The 13,383-nt window shown below is 38.3% G+C and overlaps 1 protein-coding gene across 5 annotated transcripts in view; it reads left to right on the forward strand.

Moving 5' to 3' along the window:
* The window catches only part of cacna1g (calcium channel, voltage-dependent, T type, alpha 1G subunit), a 219,650-nt gene that overhangs the window by 153,157 nt on the left and 53,110 nt on the right, over positions 1–13,383 (forward strand). For all 5 annotated transcript variants that reach the window (XM_078401171.1, XM_078401174.1, XM_078401172.1 and 2 more), the window contains 2 exons: positions 11,586–11,737; positions 12,984–13,093. In XM_078401171.1, coding sequence (XP_078257297.1) covers positions 11,586–11,737; positions 12,984–13,093 — 262 coding nt within the window. The remainder of the gene's footprint in view (positions 1–11,585; positions 11,738–12,983; positions 13,094–13,383) is intronic.

Consider the following 13,383-nt stretch of genomic DNA (forward strand, 5'->3'; position numbering starts at 1 on the left):
AGAATCCAGCAAGATTTCGGTGCTTTGGTCTTGCTGTCCATGACACAGGCTGATGACAAAGTACATCCCACGCAGGTGTTTCCTACACAGATATTGGTTATATCACTGGAATTATTTTTGATACCAGTTCGAATTTCTACCCTTCATAGATAAATTAATCCGCACAATAGGCGAGATGTCAACCTCTTCAATGTGAATCTCCAAAGCAATGTCCCACAAATATAATGTGGTCATGGCCCAAAGACTCTGTTTAGTGACATTTGTTGAGGAATAATATTGATCACTTTACCAAAGAGTACTCTGTTCGTTTTCTTTAGACTAACACCATGGAATCGAGTACCTGGAAGGCAGACATTGCCCCGGTTTAATAACTTTTCTGAAAGATAGCACCTTGGCCAGTGCAGCATTCCCTCACTGCTGAATTGGATTGTCAATCTAGATTTTTTGTTTGTCTTCAGAATGGGGCTTGGAGACATAATCTTCCGACTTGAAGGTGAGAACTGAGTAGATTGCCTGTCAGAGGAAAGTTCCTTTCCAACGGGTTTAACATCATTCTTAGCAGGTACAAACACAGAACTGTGAACATCATTGTGTGCCAGGCCCCTACTCTTGAGAATATATATGGAGACAGGATGTTGAATTATGAGATGGACAACACAAAGGGGCTAAAATACTAGACAACTCAGAGCATGAAAATTGTTTTATGATCTGGCTTTGAACATAAAATACAATCGTGTCCACATAAGTCTGACTTTATCATTTTTTAATAGAGATCCAGTTGTAAATTCCATTGATTCCATGGATCAGGATAATGAATTCCCATATGTAGTTCAAAATGACCCTTCCTTGCAGAATAAAAAATGAAAATAAAAGATGTGGGATGTAATTAGCTAAATTGAATTTATGAGATCTGATAGCTGTCAAGATTGATAAATGTAAGAAAGTAAGTCAGATTTTTATTTTTCTGCATCTCCTCTTTCATCTGTGCGTCTCATGTTAAACGGATGGGCAGATTGTGAAAATGGTTATATTACTGAGTTATATAATGCTAAAATGGTTGATTAGGTATGTTAGGGGGAAACCCATCATTCTTACCTGATATGGACTGTACAAGATTCCAGAACTTAGTTGTATCAAAACACCATCTGAAGGAGGTTTCCCACCAAGAGAGCATGGCTTATCATTACCTTCTCTAAAATGGTGGACAAGTAATAAAGACTGACCTTGATGACAATGCTTTCAGCAACCCAATTTAAAAATGCCAGTATCCCCTTTCCAAAAATACAATATGTCATATTTAGATTCACCAGGAGGTCAATAAAAAGCTAGTGTAGCTTGGTCTCCACTTTGTTTCCTCTCCCTTTCCCATTGGATTGGATTCCATAAATTTGTCAGAATTAGAACTTGCCCCATGAGGTGGTTCCAGATGTAAGAGGTAAGATTTGAAGCTCGACTTCCTGCCTTTCAATCCATTTGGCCATGAGGCAACCTCTATTTATATTTAATAGCTATTAAGTATTTTTCCACCTTCTTAGTGTTGTGCAATTTGAATTGTTCATTCAATGCTCTTTAGTTTAGCCAACTGAATGGAAGCAGTTTCTGCACAAATGGATTGCAAATACACACGTAAAAAATTAAAAGATTTAAAAATAATAAACTGCAAAAGATAATTTATTTTCATCAGTTTACATAGTCATTGACTCTATCTAATTTATGTACCTCCTGATAATTACATTTGCTCCTAATTCCCCAAGGTAGTCAAATACAATCTACAGGATATTAATTTAATCTTGCAGTCTTCATTATTCAACCTAAAGTCAGTAGTTGGTTGATTTGTCTCTGCTCATTACAGAATGAGACTTGCAGTATTCCACAATGCAGAATGCTGTTTACTATGGATATTCAAAGATTACCACCAGGACTACAATAAATTCTCATTCCTATTGTGCCTTCTGATTGGGTTTTATCGGATTATACCAAAGAAACAACTCCCACGGAGTTCCTAATTTAGTTTTAAGAGCATAAAACCATTTGTCCCATCTAGACTTGCCTTCACACTGTCTGTCTACCATCCACCCTGCCTTGCACTCCACATTTAATCTTCCATGAAAATCTCAGCATAATTCCTTCCTTTACCCCCAAAGGCAATTGCAAAGAAGTCAACAATAATCATTAATTGTCATGCCGATAGGATTTATCCCTGCCATGTCAATACTTTATCTAAATTGACTCTGGTACAGTAAACTCCTTCAAAGATCTCAACCAACCTCCAGTCTTTGAAATTTAATGACAGTGAACTGATTTATTCAGATCCTACTGAAACAAGGATTAGCTCAAAGCAGAAAGCTACTTACACTTAAAGGATACTGTCTCTTCAACATTAAGATTAAGCATATGATAATGCCATGACACAGACATATTACATCTGAAGATCCTTTAGCAAATGCAAGACTAGTTTTTCCACTCGTGCACATTGGAACTTTTAGTCATGTGGCATTCAGTCCCAAATGTAGCTAGCTCTGCTTTTCCTGTGATGTTAGGCCGTCCTCATAGAGAGTAGGTTATCGGAGTACTAACACTTGAGAACATGACCATATTTATAGAGCTTCCTCACTTAGCCACAGCACAAGGTGGGCAATATCAATTTAAGATTGCTGAAGGTTCAATGAATTGTTAATGTAAGCAGGCAGTAACATCTTATAAAGCCACCGTCAAAGTTTTCAAAGTAAAATTGGTGAGCCAGGAGCTCTCTTTCACAACAGGACTTAATTAGGCAGCATTTAAGTAGATACTGGTTTTTGAACAGCAAAGGAATCTAATATGGCAGCTGTATAGCTGTGTTTTTATTTTGCTTTACACTATGGCTTGTATTACAAATTATAATTTTTTAGCAAAAACTGAATACAATTTCCATAGATCTATCTTTTTCTGCTTTTCTCACACCAAAACCAACTAAGCAGTTCCAGAATAGTCATCTCAAATCAAGAAAGCTCTCTCTGGAATATTTCTGAATTATTGTCTGTTTCAGCCTATTAGTGTTGATTGGAAAAGTTTCAACCTGGAAAAAAAGGTCCAGTAATGGTGGGGTCAAATCCAAAAGCAGGTTTTTTTTAATGTTATTCTTGGGGTTTTCTTCAGTATATTAAGTATTGTGTACTTCTGTCAACAGCTACCCATGCAACCAAAACACAATCAACAGGTAAGCCAGCCAGATTCTCAGAGTCAAGAGAACAGAGCTGTTGCCATGGGTGATATTTATCAAGGTGATACCACATCTTTGTGCTGTCCCCTCCTAAGCCACTAGACTGTGACTTCAGAGTATAGAATCTTTTATGGCCAAATTTCATGAAAAGGGATAAAAAGTATTCTTGGTCCATCTTTTTCTCATTTGTAAACAGAACTCAAATCTCATCCTATTCACCATTGTGTAAATTTACCTATGCCCAAATCATAGGCTTCCCAGATAGTGTGGATTTCCCCCTGGAAATCCCCACATCCTATCTCCAAAAGTAATTTACACCATTTCTTCAAGAATAAAAGTGGTAGGTTGTGAGACCCGCTGATGACAATTCCAGGCAGATGTTATCTTGTGATCAGCATTATGAGAAGAACTCATTATTTATATATATATCTGCATTCTCTAACAACAGGTTAACTAAGCACATGCTGAATAAACATTTATATAATAGAGCCCTGTGTTATTGAGATTACATCCAGCAATATGATGTTGCTAGTAAATTACAAAGCACAGATCTTAAAGTAAACACAAGTAATCTCTGTCCCCACGAATCACCGAGATTAATGAACTAACTCAGCAAGGTAAAGATCAATTATGACAAACTACTGTATTCACAAAATTATTGTTACGAACTAATCCTCACCCATGTCTAATCTAATGCTGTATCTTTATACTGTCTGTCAGAGACCAATGGAGAGAGTGTCTATAATGCTGCTGAATATTAAACCATGAATTTTAACTTCAGCAGACCTTGAGATACATTTTCTCAGTAATGTCCAAACTAACTCAAAATTCTCCAGTCCAGGTAAAACACTGCTCTCTTGAATAGATGTCAAAGAAATGGTTGCTGTCAACTTTAATCAGATTGGCAGTTGTTAAATCTGAGACGGTAAAACTGGGTGAAAATGTTCTCGGGGAAGGCAGTAAAACAAGCTCAACTCCCATGTATGAAATAAATTCAAATTGGTTCAATCCTCTCCCTCCCTCACTCCTCCCAACCCAAGCTTACCAGATACATTATACGAGCAGTATCCTGAACAACATAAAGAATACGTTTCCGAAAATTTTACTTGCATTTTTCTCATCCCAAAGGCAGACTCAGAAAGACCACTGTGGTTTGTCTTCATGTGTGTTTGTCATTTTGTTTTATTATTTAATACTGTCTATGTGAAGTAAGTGTTTGTACTGTCTCTTCATAGTGTGTGCAACTGTCTACTGTGTTGCAATGTTTCAATGGCCTTTGCAAATGTGTACTAATGATCTCTGAAACTAGGGAGTGCCAGGAAGGACACTAACACAGTTTTTTATCAGTGCAAATGTCTCTTTCCCCAGACTGTCCAGAACATTACATACTGGCAAATTTAGGTTTAGTACATATTGTATGTTAGGTTTACTTTGCAATTTCTGTACCTTCACATCAGGAAATTCACACAATGAAGATAAAAACTTACATTGTACAAGCATGTGTTTAAAATACTGTATGTGATTGCCATTGGCACAGGCTTAATTTTTCGCCTGTGTAGTTGATGAAAAAAAGTCTGATGTTGAATAAATATTTTTTCACTTGCGAGAAATGATACGAAAGTGAAAAGAAAAAACAATATCCAATATGTGTCATTCCTGTTCCTTGACAATAAGTTAATGAGCTGTATTTGAATTTTTCCAGAATCATTTTTCTAAATCAGTTTAGATCACATCATACGCCTTCAGTCTGAGGATCTACAACCCAATAACCAGCATGCCAAACATGTAGTGAATAGGTCCCTCACTGCATCATGGTTTGCATTTAAGGTAGAAAACTCCCAAAGTGCTTACATGTTCATCAAAATGTTGCAAAACTTCTTATCACTCAGAGTTGAAAGACAGTGGCTTGATTGATTTCTTGTGCCAACAGTCACTACCATGGCAGGTTACAGGATGGAATGTTACTGAAGGATTTTCTGTGTGAAAAAGACATTTGCTCATGCATTGCTGTTAAAAGCTGTAAAGTTAGCCATAAACTTGAAGGATACCGTTCTTTTATTTTTAGCCTATCAGGAGAGTGGCTTACCATAGGCAAAGCAACTGAGCAGTCATTGCACTGATGAAGTACTGTGAACACATTTGAAAGTTGAAATGTTGAAATCAGTATGTTGAGGAGATTTGAACTTTAATAAGGAAAAGAATGGTAGAGAGTTCAGTCAACCCCTCTCTGCATCATCCTCCTTTCAGGAAGCAAGCTCCTTTGAATTCTCAATGAGCCAACCAATGTAACTAGCCCACCAAGGAATGGAGGTGTAATCAATGACAATGTAAGATACAATCATTAATCTTGAGGTAAAGCTTATATCAAGCCTTTAGCTTTCTTCAGATTACATCATGAATTCATCAGTACTTGCCAGTGGTTCTGCAGGGTGAGCAGCAGAACTCTCCACCATTCCTCCTAAGCCAAATCTCTTGAAACCATGTCGAGAATATGTCGAGATTGTCCCATTAATGTCGTTTGATGGCTGGGTTTACAGCTTAATTGTGTCCAACTTGTATGTTATAATGAACTTGTGTGACTTTCATTTGCTGATTGTTTATCTGTTTCCCAGTTTTTAGAGACCACCTGCTCTAGCACTTGATTGCCTGTTAGGTTTGTTTTCCGTCAGTCTAATCCTGTCCAGTTGAGTTGAGAATGTGGATGTGTTCTCAGAATCTGATCGCCACTCTTTGTTCTCTGTAATATCTTTTGTTGGCTGTTCAAACGTGTGTATTCTGATGCGTGTTGAAGGGCCCATGAATTGTCTGTATTTCCCAAGACTAAACGGTTTGTTGTTTGAATGAATTGTCACTGAATGAATTATAAGGAGTCATGGACAATACTGTGAAGAATTACTATTAAAACATAAAATGTGTGAAACGCTCAGCAAATCACGCAACATTTGTGAAAAGAGAGAGTTTCAGGCTGAAGACATTTCCTTCCGAAAAGAAAACTCTTGTTTCTCTTTCCACAGATGCTGCCTGCCCTGCTGACCGTTACATCATTTTCTGTTTCATGTCAGATTTCTACCATTTGCAGGTTTTATGATTTTCACTTACTGTGAAAAGTGTTGTTGAATTCCAAGCAGAGAATGGTCTCATTAAACCCATTACCTTTTTCAAACAGTTGTTTTGTTATTTTGAACTGAAAAATACCTGTAATTGCTATAGAAATAAATCAGAGGGTGGTGGAGCAGTGGCTGAGCACACTGACTATCCTGCAGTAGAAATCAGCATTGATTAATGAGTTGGAGGTGTCCTTTAACTTAGGCCCATGGCAATCTGCCAAAGCCTCCTTCCCCATCTCTTTCCCATTGGAACACTAGGCACCAGAATGCCCAAAATATCACCCTTACTCTGTATGTTTGAAGGGGGACTAAAATGAAGATAAAAATAATAGCAATTGGGCATTGGCTCTCATTAAGACAATAGGTGAAACTATTGAGCAGTAGTAAATCAGTCACCATGTTACAACCTGCAGAATTCTCAAAAACCGACTTGCATCACCAGCAAAAATTGGTTTCATGCCCAAGTTTATACATAGATTATAAAAACACAAACAGAAGGACATCACTTGATTCTTGAGCTTCGACTGACTCTTGCTTAGACTCGCATCTCCACTCATTCTCATTGACCTGCCAAAATGCCTTTTCATTAGGGCTGTTAATTAATCAACATGAAGTTACACAAATCGCACAATCGTAAATTAGCTCCTTAATTTTTTTATTGTGCATTCGAGTTGAAAAAAAGATTAAACTGAAGTTTTTGTTTGTAAAATGTAAACATGGGACCTGTCAGTCACCTAAAGAAGATTCCAAAATTGCCTGAACACAACTGCAGCCCCACCTCCCCGTATCACGGATCAGTGGAACCACCAATATCACTCACTCAGTGCCAGCACAATGTCAGGCCTCACCCTGAGCACCTACACATTGACGAGTAGAGTTAAAGGCCAAAAGGGAGCCAGAAGGTTGGAGGGAAAGGTAGGGAAGAAAAAAAGGGAAGCAGCAAGGATGAGGGTAGAGTGAGCAGGCAAAAGTAAGGGGGTGGTGAAGGAAAGGGAATAGAGTTGAGAGAGGGAGAAAGAGAACGCAGGGGAGAGATGAAGTAAGTGAATGCGGCCAAAATGAGGAGGAGAGAGGACAGGAAGGAAAGAGAGAGGAAGGAAGGTGAGAAAGAGCACGTGGGGAAAGGAGAGAAGAGGGAAAGAGTAGGGAAAAGGGAGCAGGAACAGGTGAGTGATACAGGGAATAAGGAGAGAGACAAAGTCAGATAGAGAGAGAAGAGTGAGTATGATGAAGGGGAACAGAGGTGGGAGTGATAGATAGTAGGCTGAGAAGTAGCAGGTGGATACAGAGAATGTGGGAGTGAGATTAAAAAGAGAGAGCAGGAAAAAGCAAGGAGATAAGGAGAGAGGGTTTGGGGTACAGAGTAAGACAGAGTAAGGAAAAGAAAAAGTAGAAAGATAGGGGAGTTAGATAGAAAAGAAGGAGGTATTGAGAGACAGAACAGGAGAGAGAAAGAGGAAAGAGATAGTGTTGGAAGAGAGAGAGAGCATGAGAAGAGAAGGTGGAGGGAGTTGGGGGATGGGTTAAAGAGAAAGGATGTAAGCATTAATGGAAAACTCTCTCCCTACTTTCCTTCCTACTTTGTCTAGCTCCTCCTTCCTTATCTGTTTACCTCTTTCATGCTCTTACTATCCTTCCATCTCCTCTCACTTTTCAGCTTTTTTCTCTGTCTAACTTACCTCCCTCTTTTTCCACTCCACCTCTCCCTATGCCATCTTTCCACCCACTCTTCCTTTACTATCTTCCCTTTCTCTCTCTCTACCCCTCTCCATTCTCATTCTTCCTCTCTCTTTCCTCCCCTTCGCTCTCCCCATAGCATCCCCTTCATTTCCCGGCCTCTCTTTCACTTTATTCCTCCCTCTCTACCCTTTGTAATCCACTTTCTCCTTTTCTCTCCTTCCTTTCCAGGCTCTCTCCTTCTCCCTTTTCATTTCTGTCCTCTCATTTCATTTTCTCTCCTTCATCTCCATTCTCTTTCCCTCATCTTCATTCCCTCTCTCCCCCTTTCTCCCTCTCTCCTCCCTAAACCTATTTTCACTATATTTTCCATTTTCGCCCCACAGATTCTACCACTCATCTACACACTTGGGGTAATGCACAGTGGCCAATTATCCCCACCAGCCCAAACATCATTGGGACATATAAGGAAACTAAAGCATACAGAGGAACGCACACAGTCTTAAGACACACTTCATAACCATTCATTATCCTGATAACATGCAATATCCAAACCTTCCTGAGATTGATAACCAGAATTTTCTGCATTACTCCCCCAATCGAACACGCAAACAACAATTTATATATTCCTACCATGAGATTTTATTTTTTTAATAAATTTCCAAATAATATTTGTAGAGAGTTTAAAGAGACCATTATAATCCTGAGATTAGTCTTTCATAGTGGTACAGCAGTAGAGCTGCTGCCTTTCAGCACCGGTGACCCTGGCCAGTCGATCCTGACCACAGGTGCTGCCTGTATGGAGTTTGTACATTTTCCCCGTAACCACGTGGGTTTTCTCTGGGTACACTGGTTTCCTCCCACATTCCAAAGACATGCAGGTTTGTATGTTAATTGGCTTCTGTAAATTATCCCCAGTGCGTAGGATAGAACTAGTGTATGGGTGATTGCTGGTCGGCACGGACTCGGTGGGCTGAAGGGCCTGTTTCCACGCTGTATCTCTAAAACTAAATATTTCAAAATTATTGCTTTCTTTTCATACAGCATTCGGATAAGGGGTCAGAATAGTAGTCTGAAATGTATTAAGGCCCATGATTCCTTATCAAAGATTGTTTTATAATAATCTAAACTTTACCAACTGCATGGAGATTAATTTTGCCGTTGAAGACTAAAGAGAAAGTTACTATTAATGGTATTAACATGATTAGCATGTTAGATCATCAAAACATCATATTGGATTACTTAAATTTCAAAGCTGTATCTGGTTCAGCAGGCAATTTGTTTAAATTATAAATAAAAAAACTACTGAAAGTACTAATTTGAATCGGTGCGTGTTCGGGGCTGCTCACTAGATCCATGCACACTGTGCAGAAAGGTTCAAGGTATAAAATTAATCATTTTAATATTAACCATGATTTAGTGCAAATTTTACTGCTTTTATTCATCTTAATTCGGCTACTTTCCCTAATTTATTGCAATTTGCATTTCCTTAGTCCCAATCATTCTTCATCACCTTAAAAGATTAGATTCTTAAAAGGTATGCAAAAAGTGCAGAATAGCAAATTTGGCAATCTAATTTAAGGTAGTGATTTTTTTTTCAGATTGGAGCAATAGGATAGTAAAATTATAAAATTATGAAGGACCCATACCCCTACTGATAAACAAAATGTATTATTGTAAACATGCAATAATTGCCAATAAAAATTCCTTATCCTCACATGGTAATTGAAATTACAGTAAACCCTTGCTATAATTGACCACACGGGGAGTGCAGCACGGTGGCACAGTGGTAGAGTTACTGCCTTGCTGCGCTTACAGAGCTGGAGACCGGGGTTCAATCCCGACTATGGGTGCTATCTGTACAGAGTTTGTACGTACTCCCCGTGACTGCGTGGGTTTTTTCTGAGATCTTAGGTTTCCTCCCACACTCCAAAGATGTACAGGTAATTGGAGATTAATTGGCTTGAGTTTGTATATTTGCTACAAGTGTAAATTGTCCCTAGCGTGCGTAGGGCAGCATTAATGTGTGGGGATCGGTGCAGACTCGGTGGGCCGAAGGGCCTGTTTCCACGCTATATCTCTAAACTAAACTAAACTAAAACTAAGATGGTGTCCGTTATTACCGATTATCCACTATAACTGAATAAGGGGGTTAATATATACAGTACTAATGGAAAACAGACAATAAACATACACTACACAATAAACAGTAAAGAACACAAAATACACAATATATTGGAATGGCACAGAGGCGCCACAGTAGAGTTGCTGCCTTACAGCGCCAGAGACCCAGGTTCAGTCCTGGCCTTGGGTGCTCCCTGTGACTGCGTGGGTTTCCTCCAGGTGCACTGGTTCTATGACACACACTGGAATGTGTGGGGTGGAGCTGGTGTGCCATTTTGTTAGGAATAATATCAGGTTAAGTGAATTTTGGCTTAATTGTGTCTCTCAATTCTTCAGTACCCACATTTAGAATTGTCATAAGTACTTTTCAAGTGTAAATAACATTTTTTTCAAAAATAACTACAGTATAAGAAATTGATTTCTGTATATGTTCGAAATTAAAAGCTGTTAAAACAAATTTAAACATTGCACTCCCTCAGTACTGCACTGGACCTCCAGCTGAGATTATAGAAAAGGAGAAGACTAATTGGTGACAATGTATTTTACAGAGTTGCTCTTTCTGCATATGTTGCCCATGACTATATTGAGCAGTCCAGTGTAAATTGCAACTAACGTAATTGTAACACTGCAGCTTAAATTGTACAAAACTTCACAAAACTAATGGGTTGCATTCAGATCTCTATGGCGACTAATTCTATCTGCACACTACTCATGATTATTACTTAAGACATTCAGTGTCAAAAGAACAATTCACTCAACCATAATCCTTGAGTGAATGTGAGATTCACAAGATGTTTTTAGGAGTGCATTTTTATTTAACGACTAGAGCTGTTCAATTACAATTTATACACAAATGGAAGGAAACTTTCTTATTTGGTAATATTCATATTTTGTGCTTGTAACAGAAAAATCTCAAAAGCAGAGTTTCCAACCAATATCAATTGTGTTGGATTCTCTAACATAATGGTCTTTATTCTATTGCAAGCTTTGTTGATGACAGCAGAACCTGTGGCTGGCATCATTTTCTCAAGACTATTATTAAGTAGAAAATGTACAGACTATTCAAGTGACTTGAGTTTTAATAGTCTGAACTAGAAGTTCTTGAGTAGGTCTGAGGAAGGCTGGATGATACATTTATGAATTGATCCTAAGCATTTGAAGTGTGACGTGGGGAGACTGGATGATAACTCGTGGCAATGTATGGCAGTTAAGAAACATGTGGAGCTAAGCACCACAGAACTCAAGTCACAGGATGATCAACAGACATTATTGGATTCATGTGCTGCCAAGCTGGTGTTCTGCCCATCTGATTTTCCAATAAACAGGTGCCATTCTGTTTTTTGCAAGTTGCTTTTGACACTGAATAACCAATATTCTGGCATTCTATCAGCTCAACTATGCATTGTAAAATAACAACGCGAAAAAATGTAACTGTGATCTAAATATATTTTCTTTAATGTCTTGCCTCCATTTAGAAGCACAGTGTAAACCTTATTATTCTGATTATTCTCCTGCTCGCCTTTTCATCCACAAAATCTGCACAAGTCATTACTTGGATTTGTTCATCACTATTGTGATTGGGCTGAATGTAATCACCATGGCAATGGAACATTATCAGCAGCCAAAGGTAAGTGAGAAAGTTTCCTTATCAAACCAGAAGCAGAAAAATTACGTTTATCACAGTTCTGTAACTGATCACACCAACTACTTTTAAATTAGGAACTGGCAGGAGATATAACCAGAATGAACAAATTGAAACTTATTCGGATCTAAAAAGTCTGAAAAATCATGCATTGGTTACTTGCTTAAAGAAGTCTGTGGATAATCCACCCAAATGTTATGGAATGTAATGGTACAATAATATAGGACTGTGCCAATGCTACTTGATAACTTCTGGCAAGATGACCACTGACATGAGTATGATCATGTCTAGAGTGAAAATGTGACTTCCACATCCAAGGGAAGATGCTAAAAGGTTGAGAGTTAATTAATGGAGAGATGAAGAAGAGGAATACTGTTTTTTGTTGAATATCTACATTGCATCTGTTTAGTTGACTAGTAACATAAGTGCAACTCCTGGTATGGAAGTTCTCCCATAGAAAACTAATACACTTCCTGCGTAAATATTTTGTGACAATCGACTGAAGCAGAAAAACACTGAAGCAATGTCTACCACCTTAAAAGGAATTAGCAAGGTTAACTAGTTTAAACGGAATTAGCATTATAATTCAGGAAGATAGACGTAAAATGTTGGAGTAATTCAGCAGGCAGGCAGCATCTCGGGAGAGAAGGAATGGGTGATGTTTTGGGTCGAGACCCTTCTTCAGACTGAGAATTCAGGAGATGGAGGAGGAAAATAATCAGTAACCAGAAGACATGAATTTAAAGTGATTCTTTTTTTTAAAAATAAAGGCAGCTGGAGTAATGTATTTTTAGGTCAGTGTAAGTTGTTATGTCATAAGTAATAGGAACAGAATTAGGCCATTCGGCCCATCAAGTCTACTCCGCCATTCAATCATGACTGATCTATCTGTCCCTCCTAACCACATTCTCCTGCCTTCTCCCCATAACCGCTGACATCCTTTCAGATTGTGATGCACTACCTGAAAGGCCATGTAAGTAGATTCAATAATAATTTTCAAATGAGATATAGATTAAAATCTTCCCTTTATTGAATAGGACCAATGCATATCTCTACCAAAGATTCGGAGTTATCACAAGCATACTGGGTCAAATGATTGCTTTTATGCTGCATCATTCATTAATTTTAAATCAAATGCTAATTTGTATATATAAAATATATATACACAGGTGGACAAATCAATAATAGTTGTATAATCATTTTTCTTTCATCTTGATCTCTAATTTCTTAGATCCTTGATGAGGCACTTAAGATCTGTAACTACATCTTCACGATTATCTTTGTCCTGGAGTCTGTATTCAAATTAGTGGCCTTTGGTTTCTGCCGGTTCTTCAAAGATAGGTAAAACACTACAGCACTGATAAAACTTGGGGAGTAATGATATTGTAACCATGGTTTGAGACATTCTACACCAGGTTACAAGAAAGTGTAAAGCATGTTGTGTGACCAGTAATCTATAACTAACACATGATTTTCACATCACCATGGGGCCAAATCAAGTGCATAGAATGTCTCAAACCCAACATTAATGGGGTGACTACAGCCTCAAAATAGGATGCCCACTAACACCTTGCTTTGTTCTCTGCTGCAGTATCAGAGACCCATGTTTGGGCTTCAGATGGACCTGCGTT

Source organism: Rhinoraja longicauda, chromosome 6 (assembly GCF_053455715.1).
Source record: "Rhinoraja longicauda isolate Sanriku21f chromosome 6, sRhiLon1.1, whole genome shotgun sequence".
Taxonomy (NCBI): Eukaryota; Metazoa; Chordata; class Chondrichthyes; order Rajiformes; family Arhynchobatidae; genus Rhinoraja; species Rhinoraja longicauda.